This window comes from Piliocolobus tephrosceles, chromosome 14 (assembly GCF_002776525.5).
Source record: "Piliocolobus tephrosceles isolate RC106 chromosome 14, ASM277652v3, whole genome shotgun sequence".
Classification (NCBI taxonomy): Eukaryota; Metazoa; Chordata; class Mammalia; order Primates; family Cercopithecidae; genus Piliocolobus; species Piliocolobus tephrosceles.
The window spans coordinates 79,128,026-79,150,866 of NC_045447.1; the positions used below are offsets into that span (position 1 = coordinate 79,128,026).

The 22,841-nt window shown below is 34.7% G+C and overlaps 1 protein-coding gene across 4 annotated transcripts in view; it reads left to right on the forward strand.

The window, feature by feature from the left end:
- RFX3 (regulatory factor X3) overlaps positions 1 to 22,841 on the forward strand; it is a 311,034-nt gene that overhangs the window by 201,334 nt on the left and 86,859 nt on the right. For 3 of the 4 annotated variants that reach the window (XM_023213193.1, XM_023213190.1, XM_023213191.2), the window contains one exon: positions 19,723 to 19,797. The exons of the other annotated variant lie outside the window; for it this stretch is intronic. In XM_023213193.1, the coding sequence (XP_023068961.1) occupies positions 19,723 to 19,797 (75 nt within the window). The remainder of the gene's footprint in view (positions 1 to 19,722; positions 19,798 to 22,841) is intronic. 4 annotated transcript variants of the gene reach the window in all.

Consider the following 22,841-nt stretch of genomic DNA (forward strand, 5'->3'; position numbering starts at 1 on the left):
CTGTGCAATAGTAGCCTATACTGTGGCCGAAATTCTTGACTGAGAAATAGTCCTTTGGGTCACTCCTTAGGGGACTATCAGTAAGTGTAATGCATAGTCAGTTAATTCAGTTGATGTAAAACTAGCTGTGTTTGGGTACTTGGGAATAGCACAAACCAAACACTTGGCCCAGTTCCTGTGGCAAAGTTTTCTGCTCCAGTTCTTAGAATAATTGCCTTGACACCCTCTCTTACATTTACCTGTACCTATACAAAAACACTTTTATTTAAAATTTTAAGGAATAATTTCTTACCACAACGAAAAGTTTATCCTAATGTGCAGATCAATTTCTTGAGATATATTAATGAAAAAAAGTGAATTGATTTGATATTGAAGCCACTGCTAAGAAAAATGATTAGCACTTTTCTTACTTAGTCTAATATTCAACATAAAACCTAACACCATCTTTCTCATACTGGAAGAATCTCTGAGTCATTAACAGAAAAATTTTATTTGAGCATATGATTTATTCTTATAACTTTAAATGAAAAAAATTGCATAAAGATGTCTTAATATTTGGCTTATGCATTGTACAGTTTTTCAGTTTTCAAGGTACTTAGAAATCTCAGCATTTTTCTGGTGAGGTAGTGGAGAAAACGGAACGCTTATACAGTTCTGGTTGCAGTATAAATTACTTCAAACATTGTGGAAGACAGTGTCGCGATTCTTCAGAGGCCTAAAGTCAGAACTCCCATTTGACCCATCAATCCCATTACTGGGTATACACCCAAAGTAATAGAAATTATTCTGTTATAAAGACACATGCATGCATATGTTTATTGCATCACTATTCACAATAGCAAAGACATAGAATCAACCCAAATGCCCATCAGTGATAGACTGGATAAAGAAAATATGGTACATATACACCATGGAATACTAAGCAGCCATAACAAAGAATGAGATCATGTCCTTTACAGGGACATGATTGGAGCTGGAGGCCATTATCCTTAGCAAACTAATGCAGGAACAGAAAACCAAATACTGCATGTTCTCACAAGTGGAAGCTAAATGATGAGAATACATGGACACATAGAGGGGAACAACACACACTGGGCCTTAGAGGAGGGTAGAGGGTGGGAGGAGGGAGAGGATCAGGAAAAATAACTAATGGATAATAGGCTTCACACCTAGGTGATGAAATAATTATTACAATAAATCCCCATGGCACACATTTATTTGTATAACAAACCTGCCCATCCTGCACAAGTAACCCTGAACTTAAAATAAAAGTTTAAAAAGTCAGCATTTGTTAATTTGGTAAAAAATTCTATATGATGAATACATTATGTCAACTACTAATATTCAAATTTAGTCAAAATAATACTTCTCCTTTGATTTACTGTTTCCTTTTATATGGTCTATGTGTGTATAATTATGTATATAGATATATACATCCATGCTTTTACTTATGTAAATACATACACATACATTTAAAAGGCATTTCCTGTGGATAATATTAAATAGCACTTTTCAGAAAGATTTTACAACATTTTTATTGAATTATCATTGGATATAGGTTCAGCTAAGTTGTGACCTGAATATGTTAGGGATCTGTTTATTGCTACTATTTCAGTAACACATGGACGTTAAGGTAGAAGAATTGGCTACAGTCATAAATCTGAACTCATTATACATCTGTCTTCTAACTATATCAGCATAATATTTCCCTCTGTTTTCATTCATTTGATGTTCTAATGTATTTTTCATGGTTATTTTTCTATATAATCACATCATTTATAGAATTTTAGAGTTTTGGAACTGAATATACTTTTCACTCGAATATTAAAAGTTTGTGAATGTAGTTAGTGATTTTTTTGGTGCTCATCACAGCATAATTTATCTTATACCAGAGTATGCAGTAATTACCAACTTGCTTTAAAAAGCCTTATTTACTCACTCTTACATAAAATAATATTTTTATTCTTATAATTAGATGGTTATGTGTGGAGTTTTTTTAATTCTTCTTAATACTTAAGTAAGATTACATTAATCATTTTTGAGACTGTGATATGAAAGTTAATTTTTACACCTTTATGTATATACATTTAGTATTTATATATGTTAATGGAATGTTGCTAAAATTAGATCCCACCAAGAGGCACAAGAAAAATATGTTGAAATTAATATTGTTCATGTTTCCACTTCTTTTGATTAATGTAAAATGTTATAATTTATTTAATTATTTGGAGGAAAATTTGAAAGTCCATCTGCTGCTATATAAGTAAAAGTTTGGCCTAGTTTATATAATTAATAGAAAGTTAATTCATTTAAGAATTGTGAGTGCTTTTATTTATTTATTCTTGGCTTGGCATGTTTATGAATTTGGTGTAAGGGAATGCTTTTTCTAAGAGGATAAATATGTTTAGCTCTCCAAAATAATTTTACCTTCTTATTCTTTTGCTTCTGTGTTACCAATGGCCATGTGTTTGATTTTAAAATTTTAATTTATTTATATGAATTAGTTATACATTCTTAAGTTGCACATTCAAAAGATATAAGAAAGTACATGAGTCTCTCTCACCTGTTTCCCAGTTCTCATCTTAGAGGCAACCAGTATTACCAAGTTCTCTCTTATCTTTTTTTAAAATTATTATTATTATTGTTATTATTATTATTATTATTATTATTATTATTATTATTATTTTGAGACAGAGTCTCGCTCTGTCACCCAGGCTGGAGTTGAGTAGCGTGATCTCGGCTCACTGCAACCTCCGCCTCCCGTGTTCAAGAGATTCTCCCGCCTCAGCCTCCCTTGTAGCTGGGATTATAGGTGTCCACCACCATGCTTGGCTAATTTTTTGTATTTTTAATAGAGACAGTGTTTCACCATGTTGGCCAGGCTAGTCTCAAACTCCTGACCTCAGGTAATCTGCCCACCCCAGCCTCCCAAAATGCTGGGATTACAGGCATGAGCCACCATGCCCTGCCACCAAGTTTTTAAAGTATTATTCTAGCAATATTCTAGCAGGATATACAAGCAGAATATATATTTTTTCACTCCCTCTCTTTTTCATTTTTTTTACACAAATGGTAAGAAAAATGCCACATCTTACGTCTTGGAGACTTTTTGTTTCTTGTTAGTATATGAAGGACTTCCTTATATTTAAGGGAAATGATTATATTGGAAGGAGCTGAATTGCCCATCTATCTTACCAGAGGAAAAAATGTTGAAATAATATTAGATTATTGGTTATGACTACATTGAGACAGAAAAGCAATATAGTCACATGAGATGAACACTTCTGTTTAATTATCATATATGAAGATACGCTTAGAAGAAATTTTAAGTTAGAAGTATGCATAAATTATGCATAAATCACAGTTCTTATTTTATGTGAAAAACTAATTTCTATTTAAAATAATTTACTGAGTTTTACAGTTAGCCTCATATTTTTTTTAAAACCTCTGTCCACTTATTTTGGCAGAAACATGTATCACCATTATGATCTTAGCTTTTTCTGTTTTCCTGTGTCCCTTTTTCCCTAGGCCAACTCAGTCCCTCAAATGAAACTCCTCAGACAGAGTACCATGAACTGTCTGCTTCCTACACTAAACCATAAATTGACTGAAGGATCTGGGCCTCATTTTCAAAGCATTTAATAAAATGGGGCTTTGAATGACTTGTAGTCCCCATCACTTCATCTGTATTCCATTCAGCTGTCAGTCAGTTCCACACTGTTCCAGCCTCGAAGCTGATGAGATCTAGAAGCAGTAATTTTACCATTAGAGCTGTAAGACATTCCACTCCTAGAAATCTTGATAAACTAGCAGGTTAAGACAAACAGAATGACAGGGTCCTTCATTCTTTCCTGAGCATAGCCAGTGAATTCCTCTGAATTTTAAAGCAAAATACAATGAATTATTTTATTTTTTAGCTACTTCGTATTTGAAACAGCTTTTCAGAACACAGGTGTATGGGTAACATGCCAGAAAAAGCTAGGTTCTTTGTCATACAAGATCTAGATAAGCAAAGTTTAATGATACTCAAAAATTGTACTTATAAATATTAAAGTAACCTGTATCTCAGGCAACCTCTTATATATCTTTTGCTTGATCCTTCCTTAGGTCTACAAGTCAAGTTTTACGTTGTTACTAGTTTGAAACTAACATAATTTTTAAAGAAAAAAGCTCCACCAACTTAATGCTTCACTTATAAAGATTAGATAATCCAGATAAAATATGAAATGCATTGGTGCAGATTAAAATATTAATACATCATAGTCTATGAGTGACATATAAGTCAATATTAGACTAAAAAAGTTTCAATACTGCCTCTTCCACTGGTCCGTGTGTTTAATTTAAAGGGGAAAAATACGACACAGTGCCTATGACCAATTGTCAGTTCTCTGAGAGAGAATTTCTCCATGTTCCTGTGCATATTAGTTCATCCCCCAAAGTGTGTGATTTGATTACCACTTTCTCAGTACACATAACTCCAGTTGTTGTGTTTATTGGCCACAGAATTATCTGGTTTCCTTTAAACTCTAGTTACGGCATTTGATTGTAACTATTGGTGTTAGTAAATTCCATGACATAGGAGTTTTGTAATCTAATTACAGACTTAGAAATAATTTTACATATACACTTCAAATTTACTAAGTGTAAGTTTGAGTGACTTTTTCATCTGTCTCATAAGAAAGGAAGATGTGATGTTTAATTGTGCTTTTAAAATTACAGGAAAGATGCAGTTAGGCAAAAGAAAGGAAATGTAAAAATCAAAGGGAGGTAAAGAGGTCAGAAATTGCAGATGATATAATTGTATACTTGATAAAAATCATAGAGAACGAAATTAAAAGCTATAACAACTAATAAGACATTTTAGTAAGGTAGCAGTACAATTTTTTTTTCTTTCAAGAGAGAGTGTCACTCTGTCACCGAGGCTGGAGTGCAGTGGCACAATCTCAGCTCACTGCAACCTCCACCTCCTGGGTTCAAGCGATTCTCCTGCCTCAGCCTCCCTAGTAACTGGAATTACAGGCACCCACCACCAAACCCAGCTAATCTTTTGTATTTTTAGTGGAGACAGGGTTTCATCATGTTGGCTGGGTTGGTCTTGTACTCCTGACCTCAAGTGATTCACCTGCCTCAGCCTCCCAAAGTGCTGGGATTACAGCCCTGAACCACCGTGCCCGGCCACAAAATTAATACACAAAGAAATCAATAGCTTTTCTAGATAGTTAGAAAATATAATAGAAACAAAGATCTCATAATAAAAACAAAAAATACCTGGCAACAAACTAATAATAAGTGTGCAAGATCCAGTTCCTGAATAAGAAATACCTAAAGTTCCCCAGGGACACAAAGGGAAACTTGAATAACTGGAAAGGCATGCCATATTCTTGGATAAGAAATTTCAGTATTAAACATTTAATCTCCCTAAGTTAACATAAAATGTTTCAACATAATCTCAGTCATAATGCCAATAGATTTTTTGACAAGAAAGGCTGTTCATGTAAATAAACTTGCAAGAATTGTATAGAAAATTTTGTAAAAATAAAAGTGATGAGGGATGGGATAGAGGGAAACAACCTATCAGATATTACAATGTATATAAAATTATAATAATTAAAACAATTGTCTAGGCATATGAATAGACTGGTAAATGAAAGACTAGAGACCAAGTAGGCCAAATGCGTGCAGGAATATTGTATATAATAAAGGAGGCATTGCCTGTGAGTTGAGAAGTCATGGATTATAAGTAAATGATATTTGAAACAACTGAGTATTTTATAAAAGAAAATTAGATTGGTTCATGTATTAGTCTTTATATCAAAATTAATTTCACATGGATAGAAAAATGTGTTTTATTATTAGAGTGGGAAGCATAATATAAAATCCAGAAGCTATAAGGAAAATATTGATAAACTCAGTTATATAATGGTGAAAACATTCTGCTGAGAAAACCACAGTAAACAAAGGCAATGGTGAAACAACAAACTGGCATAAAGTTTTGAGGTATTATACTCAAAGGACTAATTTTTTAAGTATGTAGACCACTCTTACAAATCCATCAGAAAAAAATAACGAAAACGGAGCAAATACAAGAACAGGCAGTCCAATGAAAAGGAAGTGAAAAATAAACTACAAAGAAATACCACCTTTCATCCCATACAAGCAATGCGGAAGAGGTTGGTAAGCCTTGCTAAGTGTGTAAGGAAACAGGTACTCTCAGTCATGATTGATGGGAATCTAAATTGGCACAAAATTGGGGAGCAATGTGGAAGTTTTTTATCAAAATTAAAAATACACATATCCTTTGACTCAGTGAGTGTGCTTCCAGGAATTTATCATACTGATAATACTCTTATGTATATGAAATGCTACATAAAAGCTATATTTGTGGTAGACTTATTTGCAATAGAAGAAGATTGGGGTTGGGCACGGTGTTTCACGTGTGCAATCCCAGCACTTTGGGAGCCTGAGGTGGGTGGATCACCTGAGGTCAGGAGTTCGAGACCAGCCTGACCAACATGGTGAAACCCATCTCTACTAAAAATACAAAAATTACCTGGGTTTGGTGGCAGGCACTTGTAATCCCAGCTACTTGGGAGGCTGAGGCAGGAGAATCACTTGAACCCGGGAGGCAGAGGTTGCAGTGGGCCAAGATCGTGCCATTGCACTCCAACCTGGACGACAGAGACTCTGTCTCAAAAAAGAAAAGGATTGGAAACCGCCTTATCCATTAGCAGGGAAATATGTAAATAAATGTTAGTACTTTTATCTCAAGTGGAATTACATATAGCCCCTAGATAATGAGACAGTATATATGTGTGTGTGTATGTATATATGTATATGCTATGTAGCATGCTTATATATGTGTATATAGGCAGTATATATGTGTGTGTATATATATATGCACACACACACGTATGTACACATTTATATGAAAAAAATCTCCAAATCATATTGTTGAGTGACAAAGCAAAGAGTAGTGTGTGTGTGCAAATAGAAACACAAAATGCTATGTGCTTATATAAGATATCCTAATTTTTTTTTGTCGGGGGGGTGGTGGGACAAAGTCTTGCTGTGTCACCTAGGCTGGAGCACAGTGGTTTGATCTCGGCTCACTGCAACCTCTGACTCCCAGGTTCAAGTGATTCTCCTGCCTCATCCTCCCAAGTAGCTGGGATTACAGGCATGCACCACCACACCCGGCTAATTTTTGTATTTTTTGGTAGAGACGGGGTTTCCCTGTTTTGGCCAGGCTGGTCTCAAATTCCTGGCCTCAAGTGATCCGCCTGCCTCGCCTTCCCAAAGTGCTGGGATTACAGGCGTGAGCCACCACGCCCAGCCAATCCTAAAGATATCTTTAGGAAGGATACATGAAGAATAAAAGGTGGGAGGCATGTGAATATATTATCTATTAAAAAAAAAAGTCATTTGTTATTTTTTAAAATTTTGGATAAGCTCTTAATGATTATACATTATATCTATTTGGTCATATTCCCCAAATGCATGTAGATAAAGCAAATCCTTTATGTGCCCAGTATTAATATTGTCTGTGAGGTGTCACAGTTCACATTAAACCCTGATCCTAGGTTTCAGATAAAGTCCTCATTTATTAGACTATTGAAAGTTTAAACAGTGAAAGTTGGGATTAAATTTAGTAGAAATTTTTAGAGCCATTCTTATTGTTCAGTATTTTGGAATGGAAGTTGATGTTTGTATTTGTATTTATGTATTGAGAATCTGGGTTTTTCTTTTTAGTCACTGACTTTCTCAAACATTTATTGAGGTGTTACTGTTGACCAGGCACTGTGCTTCTATGAATTTGAAGACTTACAGTATGGGCTAATGGAGCTAGTTCCTGCACTGAAAGGTACCTAATCCTGCAAGGCAAAAATAGAAATTCACAAATAGCCTCCAGACTTCTTTTTAGGGTTCGTTTCAACTACTTTCTTGCCACATTATTTTTAAAATCACAAATGTTAATACGTTATCAATTGATTAATTTTAGATTTATCAAAATTGTGCTTACCTTCTGATAATATTGCTTATATAAGTTCAAAATTGCCTAAAGATTGGGTAGGATTGGATAGCAAGAGAGTGAAAGAGGCATGAATGCAAATAATACTTAAGATTGCAGAATCACCCTTTAAGTAGAGTTAACTGGCACCATTGTGGGAATGCCCATTACCAACCTACTTATATTCCCTTAAGTAGTCATTGCTGTCTGACTCTGGCAATGAAAAAAAAAAAGACCATGTCTCAGTGCACCTGTTTTCAGACTTGAGTGTGCATCCTCTGGAGCACTGATAAAACACATCACTGTATCTCACCCCAATGACTTTCGATTCAGTCAGTGTGGGCAAGGACCCCATAATTTGCATTTCCAACAAGTGCCTGGGGGATACTGAAAATACTGGTCTAAGACCACACTTTAAGAAAGCCTGTTTTAGTGATTATGGAGACTAACTACAAAGTGAAAGTGTTCTTAGTACTCAGAATAAACTGCAAAAGGCAGGGACCATTTGAAATTATAAGATGGAGTTTAAAGCCTGTATTTAATTGTAACCCAGCAAATTTCTGAGGGGTAATTCCAACTCCCAACTGCTTTTGTACTTGATGTCTCAGAAACTAGTTTTATCATCATAGACTCATAGGCTTCTAGTGAGGGTGGGGGAATCTAGGCTCCACAGAATAATCAAAGAAGTCCAAAAAGACAATCTTGATTTCAACCCAACATCCCAGCATCAGCCAAATGTTCTCAGAACACATTCAATGTATACAGGTTTCTTATGCAACCATTTTTTTCCCTTATGAAAATGTTCAGAATAACTTCAGGTTACAACGTTGGCACAAAATTGCCAAAACTTCAGGTTGAAAGCATAACAACTTAATTTTTTTCTCTAGATGTCATAAAATTATCAGTGAATAGAAAGGAAAAGATTTCATGTATTTGAACATTTATAAAACATTAGACAAGATTTTGTCTTTACTAGCTACTTTCTGGTTCGAGAGGATGTGAAAAACAAAGCTGGCTAGATTTGCTTTCTGGGTTTTTTTTTTTTTTTTTTTTTTTAATTGAGGATTAAAAGAACAGCTTATCCTCAATCTCTTCAGTTAAGCTACTTCTTGACATTGCTGTGGAAGTAATGTATTTACATATTGTTTGAATATACAACTTAAAGAATAGTATCATAGCTAGAACCTTAGCTTGATTGGTAGTGTTTCTGTATATATCTGCCAGGTCTGCTGAGCTCAAGGAACACTCTGGAGATCCTTAGAAGAAAGTATTCATTGACTAGATGGGAACTGATACTGTTTCAACTGCTTATTACAGGGTAATTGAAGTTTTAAAGCCACAAACTATAATGAGAAATACCTTTACACTGTGGCCCAATACTCACTCATATGCACATACATATATTCATGAGTGCACATCTACATACAAACATATGACTATGTATATACACGTTACGTATATACATATGACTGAAACTGAAGTTTCATGAAGCAATACTTATCCATACTGTGTGCAGTTAACTCTGATTATTTTCTACTCTATTCAGTTAATTTTTTAGAAATGCTGGTCAGTACCTACATTATTGATTCTGTAACCCACTAATTAGTTGCACCTTACATTCTGAAAAACACTGCTTTGGGCAAATGAAAGAGGAGGTTAGAGCATTTACAATACTTGTATGAAAGGCCTGGGGACAGATTCTCCATTGTAGAGGTTTGTTTTGTTTGGCATTTTTTTGGGAGGTGGGGTGGGGGGGTCGGGGGCGGAGTCTCACTCTGTTGCCCTGGCTGGCTTGCAGTTGTGCAATCTTGGCTCACTGGAACCTCTGCCTCCCAGAGTCAGGCAATTGCCCAAGCCTCCCGAATAGCTGGGATAACAGGTGCCCACTACCACTCCCAGCTAATTTGTTGTATTTTTAGTAGAGACTGGGTTTTGCCATGTTGGCCAGGCTGGTCTTGAACTCCTAACCTTAGGTGATCCACCTGCCTTTGCCTCCCAAAGTGCTGGGATTACAGGTGAGAGCCACCGCGCCCGGCCTTGTTTGGCATTTCTAACAGGTACCCAAATGATTTTGATACTGCTGGTTCAAGATCACATTTTGAAGAACTGCAATTTTAGTGATTATAGAGACTAAATGCAAAAGGAAAGTGTTCTTTTGTTGTTCCTGGTTGAATGGCTTCCTATAGGATGTACCCTCCTCTTCACACACCAGGAGGCTGTCATTTCACACAGGTGTGAGTGGTGGCTACATGCTAATGCCAGCCATCACAATTACCTTTTTTAAACATAAGTCTCCAAGTAGAAATGTTTCTATCTTATCTCAAGGCGCAAACCAGGTAGAAATGTTTTTGTCTTACCTGATTTCAGATACAAACAAAATTTAAAGTCCTAAAGATCAGAAGAGAAGTTACCCAGAAGGAAATTCCTGGTTTTAAGTGTATCCTCTTCATTAAGTTTCTCTAAATAATTTGCTGTTTTCACAAGAAAACAGAAATGCTATGTCTCTGAGAAAACACTCACTGATGAGGTTAACAGAGTAACCTGTATTAACAAGAAAATGCAATTGTTATATATTAGGTAACTGTTTTTATGATTAAAATTTAACTATCTAGTTAAAACTCTTTGTTGCCTAGTAACTTCATCATTTTAAGTCATTTTTGAGTAATGCTTATCGATCATATTTAAATTTTTCCAGTTAGAAAGTCAATTGTTTGTTAACAGTAAATCATTTAGCAAATTTTGGTTTTATAAACCACTCACTCCTCAGAAGATAATTTCATTACAACAATTTGAAATATTTCTACTTTATTTATATTCATGTTATATTTGTATATGATGACAATGATGTTGAATTTAAGCATGATAAATCTTGGATTTCAACTTCATAGTTAATACCCAAGAAAGTCTACATATCTCAAGAAAATCTATCAATCCCACATAGCCTCAGGTTTCTAATCTGTTAAAAAGGAGATAATATTCCTTACCTTTCCTATTTTACAAAGTTGTTGTGCAGATAAAATGAGAATTAATATAGAAAGCCTTTATAATTCATAAAGCATTATACTTCCATTTTCAAATCACTTTAACAGTTCTAGAAAAGAAAGTTTCTACCATGAAACCAATTTTAATTACAGTGATAGTTGAATATATCAATCTTGACCTTTAATCTTTTAACAAAAGATTAAAAAGCCATTTCAGAGTTGAGAGAACATGCCTTGACCTATAAAGACAATAAATAAGATGATATAATTGTTCTTTTTCTTCCTGCCTTATTACCATATAATGGAATGACAGGTTAATATTTACATTAAGAGAGAGTTCTAATTGTCCGTATATGTGATACTCTGTTTGGGACATTGCATAGATGTGTATGTAACCAACATGTCCAGGGGAGCCTCTTTTGGTTCCATGTAAATCATAGAAAAGACTCAACACCTCTTCCCATTTTGCTACATTTCAAACTGAGGTTTACCTTTTTGGCATTATCAACTGCCCCTAAATGATCCCTGTGCTCCAGCCAGTCTTGATTACTTGTACTAGAAGTATCTGCAAGTGGCATCGGTTTTACTGAAGATTTTGTAGGGGAAAGCACTGTTTAGCATCACACCCTCTAAAAGATGGTCACACAAAGCCTCTTTGTACAACCTTGTTCTCCCCACTCTGTGCTTTTATTCTGCCAGTGATCCTCCACCTTCAGTCTTTGCAGGTCTGGGACCATTCTGTCTCCTCTAAATCTCTCAAAATCTCTCAATGTTTCAGTGAACACTTAAACCTGAGAGCAACTCTGCAAAACAAAGGGCCATCCTATGAGAAGGACTCTCCTTCTTTAGAAGGCAATGGGGACTTATAATAGGGAAAATGTGTTCCCTTATAATAGAAAAAATATGTTCCCTTATAATAGGGAAAATGTGTTTTTTCTTTTCTATTACATTTTTCTTTTTCACAATATGTATTGCCTTTGAAAAAATATAATATTGATGCCTTCTTTGAGCATGGGAAGAGAACACAAGCACAACGTTTACTGGACATCATTTGACCCTCTCCTCCCCACCCCCATCCTCTTTTCCCCCTGGCTTAGGTTAAGACTTTTCTCCAGAATCTCTTTTTTGATGCTAATTTTTGGACAGATGTGGCATAAGTCTCAGGGTGGCTCTTGAATATTTGGAGACTGTCTGCCTGTCCCTCATTCCAACAAGGCAGCATTAGCATCTTGGTGATTGGGGTTGTTTTCAGCCTGAGTTTTAGGCCACGAATTTATTGCACTGTCTCTGTCCCCAGGAGATAATAGGTGCCCTGCACCCTACAGGTTCTTCCTAGAAGGGTTGCTGTATCTTTGTTGGAGCTCCACTAAGTTTGATATTTTTTCTCCCTGGGTGTGAAATATGACATCTCCCTTGCCCTTTCTGAATTCCTAATCCTAATTCCTGAGAAATAATGGAAGTTTCCTTCACTGCTGTAGTCTGTCACAAAATACCCATGCTTGACGTACTCAAAAGAAATAATGTTCTCTGCCGTACAGTATCTATGCATTTTTGTTTTCTTGAATCTACCCGACAAGAACAAAGGCCAGGTGAGTGCTTGTGTGGTCATATTTTTATCACATTTGTGACCATGCCACTTTCTATACTGGAAGCAAATTAATTGGTATACTCTCTAGCTCTCCAGGCTTAGTGTAGAGATCATTTTGCTCAAATGAAGGCAATTCCTGGGATTGTGTCTTTCAAGGATTCAAAGTTTGGTTAGGGGAGCTTACTCACAAATATATTTACTGTAACTCTCCAATTCCTGTCTGGTGCTCCAGATATTTTCTCATAGCAACCCATACACCTTCCTCTCTTTCTTCACTCAGTTGAACTCATTCACAGCAAAAGTCATGACATGGGGGTGGGTTGTCTCTATACCCTCTGATGAAATCTAATTTACTCTGAATAGGCTTCATTGTAAATCACTCTCTCAGCAAGTTGATCCAACCAGGTTTGATTTTTCTATTTATGTTCCATAGCACTTTGTCGTATGACACATTGCAAAGAGATCTTTTCATCTTCCTGGTAGTATGTGATCAGAAATCTGACATGTAAATTGGCATGTAATGTGGAAGTTCTTCACACTGCCTGAACTTTTGACTCTTCAACCTTTGCCAGCCTTTGAGACCACATATAATTCCTAAGGCTGGGAAACTTTTTGTCGTTCTTTATCACTTTTCTGCCCCAGAGATCAGTCACTCTGACATTTCAGCAGTCTGTCTAAAGGCAGTGCTGAAACCTCCTCTTCATCTTCTGAAAATATGTCTGGCTTCCAGTAGCACTGAATGGAGGGTTCCCATCTTTAGCTGAGAACCAACAATGGCTCACCCCACCATTTGATCTTACAGGGGTTGCCATAGCCTCTTATCTGATTGTGAGGCAATAGTCGAGGACCCTCATGAACCAGTCTTAATTCCCAAGCACTATGTATCCTAACATTAGATAATCATAGGGAGGAGGTGTACACTATTAGTGACTCAGTCCCAGGGTCATTTAATAGATTACATATAGATAGTGTGTCTTAGTTCAGTGAATTGATTTTTCAAATATCCATAGTCTAAAGGTTTATAAGTTTAAAGAAAAAAATGGAGAATGTTTACCATCCCCATTTTTAATGGAAAAAATGAACTTTTTAATATAAAAAAAAAATTGAATCTGTACCATTAAGTAAAAAAAGGCAGAAGAACATTTTTAAAAATTGAAAGAATCTAAGAGGAAAAAGAGAGGAAGGTGCAATGCTCAAGAAGAGAGATATCACTGAGGCTTTGAATTAGTCTAACTTAGGTTGTCACAAGGCCTCTTGTTAATGTGATTACAGTACTTTGCACTACAGTTGAAATTTCAATAACAAAATGATCTGTATTCTTAGAATAAAGACTATGCAACAGAGAAATGAGCAGGAAAAACATTTTATAATCTATTCATGTCAATGTGTTTGATATGTGTATTTGAAATGTTCTAATCACATAGTGATGAAATAAAGGCCATTGTGTTCATTTTGAGTAAAAATACGGCACTATCAAGCCTTCTCCCTTAGACTCCCACTTTTAGAGCTATAATTTGAAAATATTTGTATTCATCCCTTTCATTCTCACTGCAGTGTTATCACCAGTTTCTCACCTCAATCCTGGACTATTATCATAGCTTCCAAGTTGGTTTTACTGTCTAGATTCTCTCCTATCCTACATTATATTCCAAATTATTAATAATATATAAAGTAATGTCAGATTAATTCCCTTTCTCAAGACTTTTTAACAATGCTTACAACCTGTATAATTGAACACTCCTAGTCATGAAATTGCAGTCTGTACATATTTACCTATCTTTAAAGGAACGTTATCATTCAGCCAATTGTATTAGTTCATTTTCACGCTGCTGAAAAAGACATACACGAGACTGGGCAATTTACAAAGGAAAGAGGTTTAATGTATAACTCACAGTTCAACATGGCTGGGGAAGCCTCACAATCAGAAGGCGAGGAGGAGCAAGTCACATCTTATGTGGATGGTGGCAGGCAAAAAGAGAGCTCATGTAGAGAAACTCCCATTTTTAAAACCATGAGATCTCGTGAGATCCATTCATTATCAGGAGAACAGCACGGGAAAGACCCACTCCCATGATGCAGTCATCTCCCACTGGGTCCCTCCCACAACACATGGGAATTACGGGAACTACAAGATTAGATTTGTGGAGGGACAGAGAGCCAAATCATATCACCAATCTTACCCTTCCTTGAACCTACATTATGCAATCTTATCTTGTTTGCTTTGCCTAAAATGTTCACTAACCTGCCCCTATCAGAATGCCCGGTGTTATTTGTCAGTTTTCTACTAAAGAACCATCTAACCCATGCTCTGTCAAACTGTAACAGCAAGAAGTAATATCCCTTCCTTCCAGTAGTATTCAGTTATTTAATTCATTCAGTTTGCCTTTAATCACTTATGTATTTTTGAAACTGCTAGTTTAACGAATTTCCCACTATCAGCAGCACACACCATAGTTATACTGGAAGAGGAATAGTTGGTTGATTTTATTCTTATACTTTAAAAAAAGCTTGAATTTGAATCACTTTTAAATTCTAGCTACCTGGTAACGTAATCATTTTCATTGCATGAAGCTATGGGGATATATCCTTGTTGAGGTTAGGAGCATTTCCTCAGATGATATATGAGAATATCACATTGAACATTTGGGCCAGTAATCTTCTGGATCAATGAGCCTACTTTTAAGCAAATTTTCCATCGGTGTTAACTGATCATCATTTCCTATCTTAAATATGACAGTCATGAGTATTATGGTAAAATATCATTTAGTGTTACGTATATTTCTATTTAGCAGAATTTATAAATTTTTCCTAAGGAATGAACTTAACTTTTTAAGTGATCCACAATAAACTGGAAGCATGTGATCTCACCAGTCCACTTTGGGATTAGTATTTTGGGTGTCAGATGCTGATGTGTGCCATCTTTTTCTTGAGATTGGTAAACTCTCAGAAGACTGAACAAATATTTACTTAAATATCTAATCTACAATAATGGAAAATTTAACAAATCGATTTAATCTTTGAAGAGACTGGTAGAAACTTATCCTAATTCACTAACATTTTATCTAGCATCTAGCTAATTTGCACACTATCCGTCTGTCCCTCTATCCAACTCCTCCCCATATGCGTAAAACTACCCCCTTGAAACTATGATAAACCTAAATCATGGGCGAATTCATAGGAGTGACATTAGTAATCCATTTGGAATCATGCGGCTGGTTAATCCTTCATATTTTTGTACTTTCAAAATTCCAACTCATTATTACTCTTCTTCCCCATTTCTGCATTATTCCTCTTGCCTCTTCCTCGCCCTCACTTTCCCGCCATTGTCATAATATATTCCTGTGAGTGATAGTCTCTTCACTTATTATTGTCCTAGAAGCTTCTATTCAATCCACAAGCATTTATTGGGCACACTTTCCTCTTACCTATTTTAACTTTACTACTAACATGGCCCATTATACCTAGCAAAACCCATCTCCTGGCTTTATCTGAAAATTAGCGTTTTTCATACATCCCTACACTTTCCTGAAAACCTTAATGACATCACTTTTTCCCTAATTCCTACATACATTATCTACTTCCAACCTATTTTTTTCAGCCTCACTCATACTGCTCCCATATATATATGAAATGTATATTTATAGCTCATGCCCTACAAACTAGGTTTTTTGCCATTTCCCAATTATGGACACACTCTGTGCTTTTTTGACTCCTGGCTCATTAAGTCGATTCTTCCTAGATTTCCCTTTTACCCCCTGAATACTTCCATCTTTTAATACATGGGTTTTGAATTCGGAGAGTCAATAAACTAAGAAAATAAGTGTGAATTTTGTAGGTGTTCTTACATACATTTTTTCCAAGTAGAGAGTTCACAGTTTTCATTACATCCTCAAAAGGGTTACGGACTCCTCAAAAGTTAAAGACTACTACTCTTATTTTCTTCCACCTTTCTGAACTATACTTGTATTTTTGTTACAAACAGTCTTGTTTGGTGTATTAGTCCGTTCTCATGCTGCTGATAAAGACGTATCTGAGACTGGGTAATTTATAAAGAAAGAGAGGTTTAATGGACTCACAGTTCCACGTGTCTGGGGAGACCTCACAGTCATGGCAGAAGGCAAAAGGCACATCTTACATGGCAGCAGGCAAGACAGAATGAGAGCCAAGCAAAAGGGGAAACCCTTTATAAAGCCATCAGATCTTGTGAGACTTACTACCACAAGAACAGTGTTGGGGAAACCACCCCCATAATTCAGTTACCTCCCTCTGGCTCCCTCCCACAAAATGTTAGAATTATGGGAGCTACAATTCAAGATGAGATTTGGGTGGGGACACAGACAAACCATAAAATCGGGGTAATTATGCATTTATTCATATATATGACTATATACCCTATCTCTTTTACTGGATTGTAATGTCTACTGGATTATGAAAAATTTTTGTAATCATGATCTTTTGCACATAACTTTATATATGACAGTCACACAGTTACTATGTACTTAAAAAAGAAAAGCAACTGTTCTTTAAAAAATGTAATCAGGGCTGTGATCCTTTCATGAGATTGGAATTCCCTTCAATATATTTTTTAAATGAATATAATAAATGTTAATTTTTTGTATGCTTCTCAGAAGTTCTTATCAGTGAGGTGGTAACTAAATGGCCTGGTTATCCCATTGGACTAATTAATAAGCCTTAAAGAATTCATGAGTATTTGGAAGCCGGTGGGTTTCCAAGTAGGCTCTAACATGCATGCTAAGACTGGTGTCTTCCTTGTAGAAGAACTCAGTCTTTATTTCTTGGTTGTCCTATCATTCCATGTTTCTGCCTTTCCATTCCTCGGGCTCCACAAATTCAGCACAGGCCTAAATCAGTTAGGCAGAAGATTCCTAAAGCCAAAAGAAATACCCCTTTTGTTACCTATATTGCAAAGTGACACAAAGAAGAACCAAAATTCTGAAGATCCAAAGCATTCTGGAATGTCAGTGTATCCATTCCTGGGGAATCCAGTTTCACCCACGTATTTCCTTGCTCCTTTCCAAAGCTCTTAAAAAACTGGCCAGAAATGAGAAGGCCGTTTCCTAAAAGCCTGGACTTCTAAGGAATCATTTGGAAATCTCGGACCACCATAAAATAACAGCTTCAATAACAGAAGTAGATCTCTGATTTTTTTTTTCCCCCCAGAAAAAGAAGTGCTGGTTTATCCAACTGAAAGGTGCTTATTAACAAACTGAGAGCATGGACTTCTTTAGTGTTGCTCAGCAATTATATATCTGGTAATTTACCTTTCATTTAAAATTATAATATCAAAAGTTACAGATCATTTTATTTTTATTTGCTAGACTGAAATCTTACCTCAAATTCTCCACACTCAAATTTTAAAGAAAATATAGGTATAATGGCAAATTAGAGTTTTGAACAAATTCTTCCTATAAGTGAATTATAGTCACATGAATCCTTTGACTTATTTTCTGCTCTGTTTTCTCTTTGAAAACAAAGCACTTATTGATCATGTTTTAAGAGATGTTATACCAAAGTCCTTTATAGTTTCACAGTTTAATGTTTTGGTAAAATGTTTGTTTATTCATTACATTTACATTACTCTTTCTGTAATATATCTGTTTTCATTTGTGCAATATCACTATTTTCAAGTATAGTGATAAACTGCATTAACATCCATTCTGGCAGAGAATGTTTTAGAAGCCAGTTTACTTAATTTTGTTGTCTAAAAAAAGTTAGCAGTAGGATAAATTGTATTATATCTTCCTATGAATTAATTTAATATCTATTTTAAGAATTTTTTAATGATTTCTTAACCTAACATACGCTTTTCAGTATTACATTTTACTAACTCCAGGGAAGAATTAGCAATGTGGGAAAATAATGTAAAATAAAATTAAAGCTATTAATTCCTAAGTTGTTTAGAAGAAAATTAGATTTAATGTTGATATAATTGATACTGAATATTCTGTGTATAAAGTGTTTTACCATAAAGAAATTGGAAACTTGGTAGAAAATTAAGACTTTGCAATGGATATTACTGCATTATTTTTCTTTGGGGGGGGGCAGTATGTTAAAATTTCAAATCTTTATCAATTTCCATAGCCAAAGTATAAGACAGTTAACTATGTTTTAAAGCTCTAAATAGTTTTATAACTGCTTATACTGAATTGTTGACGTAATCAGACTGTTAAAAATAATGAAATCAATTTTCTCTCTTAAATTACACGATGTGATTTTTTTTCTTTTGAGTTTAGCTAATATTGTTAGTATAGCTCAGTATCCAAATACAGGGTGTTCAGTACCTGTTTTTAATGGAACTTGCAATACTACCAGGAGTTGAAAGATAGATAACTTTAAATATGAGGTTATTAAGAGTATATCACATTTATCAGTAACAGCTGGTATTTAATAATTTCTCATGGTATGCTGAGATTTCATGGAATAGAACTGTTTCTGTGGTTGTCCCTTCTGTTTGTTGGCTCTGAATTATTTTCTCTTCTACATTCCATTTCTGCGGTCATTTCTAATATTTCTGCCTTACCACCATATCCTAAAATATAATGTAGGGACCATCATTACCTCTTCATATTTGGTCGTACTAATCACCCCCTACTTCCATATTTTAATACGGGATTAATGGAGGAATGTATAGATTTAGTAACTTTTGGACATTAATGAAAGAATCTTGTTTATTTGCATTAAAATATTAATGCATATTAAACTCAAAATCTGGAGTATGATTTTCCTTTCATGAGAGACTAGCACTAATATTAAATACTCTTTAGGTGGGAGACTATTTAGAAAGAGAATGGTTACTATCCCACATCCTGAACTATGTAAGTCAAGAATGTTTATTCATAAGGAGAAAAATCCACAGGGGTTCCTGCTCCTCAGGTCTCCATTCTGATAATTATGGAATGTTCAAAAAAGGTTTACTTTGTGAATGGGCTTATTATTAGTGTGCATATTTTTATTTTATTCTCTGGAGGGTGGGGAAGAAGGGAGGGAAAACACATAAGTGATAGCTATTCATTAACAACCATTGAGGAAGAAGTTGAACTTTAAAGAATCTATCAGAAATTCTCTGGTCAGCCTTTTATTACTATCTTGTCTTGAGCCCTTTTTTTAATGACATCTATTATCAGATTGAAATGGCGATTGAGACGCTGCAAAAGTCTGACGGTCTGTCCACTCACAGAAGCTCTCTTCTCAACAGCCATGTAAGTTGCCTCTTCTTCATGTACACTAATCTCTTGCTTGTTCTGCATGTGTTGCTTGCCTCTAAATGCTTGTTTTATTTATTTACTTATTTATTTGCTTCTTAACCTTCCTTTCTCAGCCCCTTATGATCTCTGTGTCATTTAATGGCTATTTTGTACAGTGAAATATCCAAAAAATAAGAGTCTCCAGTATAATGCCTTATTAGGTTTCTGTACTCTTTGGGTACAGATACAATATTTTCAAGTTAGTAAGAAGTTGCCGTGTATTTGTAAAAAGTAATAATAGTGATTTTCCATATTTAAAATGTTCTGGTTTGATATTTATTTACTATGAAGCAAATACTTGTAATCTGCATCCCTGTCAAACAGACGTGTCTACTTGCATGACCGGTAATATTCTTTAAGTAGAAAAAAGATTATTAATGTCAAATCCAATGATAAACTGTTATTTGTTTGCCAGTTAGACTATGTAAGGTGGGCAGTAGACAGCCCCATAGTTGAACTCAGGTCCTAAGACCTAAAGAGAAGTGAAAGTGAACCAAAAGAAAAAGGGAGACTGTCTACAAGCCATAAATTGCTAATAATTGAGATAAAACAGAATTACCATTACTATTTCCTGAAGCTGTTCCCTGTTATCAGATGCAGATATCACTATGACACTGGTAAGTGTAAGAAAGGTGATGATAGTTTTGTGAAATTATAAACATTTTTATCAACTGTTCACATTTGCGAAACCCATGGAAATGCTGAATAAAAATTTGTTTTGTTAAGATGATTTCTGAATATATGGAAAAAAGTAAATAGACCCATGATTTAAATTCGTTTTAGATAGATTTTCTGCTAACTTAACACTAGTGACATTTTAGTAAGAATTAGAATTTCTCCCCCAACTTACAATTTGTTCTTAAATTTAGGGATAAAGTATTATGACTTCTTATTTCTTTTTCATATTTTATAACTGAAAAGCTCGAAATTAGATCACCCAAATGAAACGATTTTTTTTAGTGAACCTAAAACTTACTCGTAGAAAATGTTTTAACTGTGCTTTTTTAAATACTTGATTTTTGAGACGTTTTAATTTTAAATCTTAAAATAGCACTAAATACCCCCTTATGTTCTTACACATTTGTTTTTAGATGGGGTATTTTGTCTTGTTTCTTTTTTCAAAGGAAAGTATCATGGAAAACAAAACCAGGTTAGCCAACTTGGAGAATGCCTATAATTTTGGTGAAAAATCATACATATAAACTTAAAATAGCATATATTCTGGCCCTTCCTTTTGAAACAGTTTAAGAAATATAAGTTTTTTCGTTTCTGAAAATTGGTATTTAGTATGTCACTCTTTTATGTTTCATAAGTATATTCCTGCTATGTTGGTATATATCTGTGATTGTATTAAAGGCTGATTTCCTGTGTACTACTAGGCTGTGTGTGTTGGGGGGGTGATGACCAACTTGTATTTATGCTTTGAAAATGGCAAGTGAAATTGTTCTTCCTTTTAGTCAGAAATGTGCAAGGACATAAGAAAAAAAAAAAAAAAAACCTGAAGTTTCCAGTTACCTGTTTCAGCTTTCAGACTTCTAAGTTGTGCTTTCATATTCAACTTAGAGTTCATTTTTACTTGACATGTATAATTTAGTAAAATATGTTATGTTTAATTTTAAATTTAACTTCAGTTATTCATCTTAATATTTTTATGAACAATAATAGAAGTATAAGAACATGTTTTTTATACATTTTTAAGATGTATTTGTTAATTTGTTTGAAGCTTTTCAACTGTATTAGAGCTTTTTAAAAATTATTTTTCTCTATAGAATTCATGAAAGAATGTTTAAGGTTAATAAATGTGTGAATTAAGCTGCATAAACAATGGTAAATGTTTATTATTACTCCATGGCTTCTTTTTTTTTATTACATAATATGTCTGATCTTCCATACTGTTAACAACTGCCAGAGACACTTCAGTAAGTGGAAAGAGTGGGAGCAAATGTTGATAGTGCAGTGATAATCTTTCTCCAGCTATCCTGATTCATTTTTATTACACCTCTGAGGCACAGTGAAGTTCATTCAAAATTATATTTATAGTCAAATATTTAGAAATACAAATGATTCTACAGATGGTTTATAAACAGTGGAGAAAGGATCAGTGCTTCTGCTGACTAATCAGTGAGATTAGTTTCTTCCTAAACGCAGAAAAAGATCCGGTTGTCTTTTTCCTCCTTGGAAATTTGAGGATGCTTTTAATGTTTCTGAGATCTATCAAAAACAGCTGGAATTTGCTAGTGCATGCATTCTGGTTGATAACTATTTGCTAAAGATATTTTACATTCTGTGAACCTAACTGGTGATTTTGTGTCACGTAGAATTTTTTCAGTGGAGAGATTGGGTTTTTTTTAAAAAAGTGTTATTAATATTTTAAATGTCAGTAAATTATGCTACCTTTATTTCTCACTACATAGGGCATAATATAGAATTATTTGAGGTTTGTGGGATTCTGTAAGGTGAACATGAATTCCGCTTTATGATGATTAGTTCCCTGATTTATCACTATCTCCAAAGGATCAATTTTATTATGTAAAAAAATTGGGAGAAATTATTGATAATTTGCATCCTGTATTTTTCCTGTTTCTGAAGAGGGGTGTTAATCATGACTTTTGAGGTGAAAAGTCTATTCTCATTCTATTTTGGAATATGGGTAAGCAAAGATATCCTATTTTCTCTTTCTATATTTGCTTATTCACAGTAATTTTAAAAACTCTTGTTAGGACTAAATAAGATAAATAATCCCCTCTCAGCAGAATCCAACTTAATTGCTTTGCTTTATACCTTTACACACATTAGAAAATGGGGTGGGGTATTGAATTCTGTATCCCATTTTCAACATATTCTTAAGAGAATTAACATGGTGGGAGTTATTTTAGTACCAGCATCTGTAATAGGCAGTTAGCAAATCTTTATTGCAAATGATAGTTCCAAGAAAGTAAGGATTTTTGTGTGTTTTGTTCACCAGTGCATCCCTAGTGCCTAGAATGGTACCTAGTACA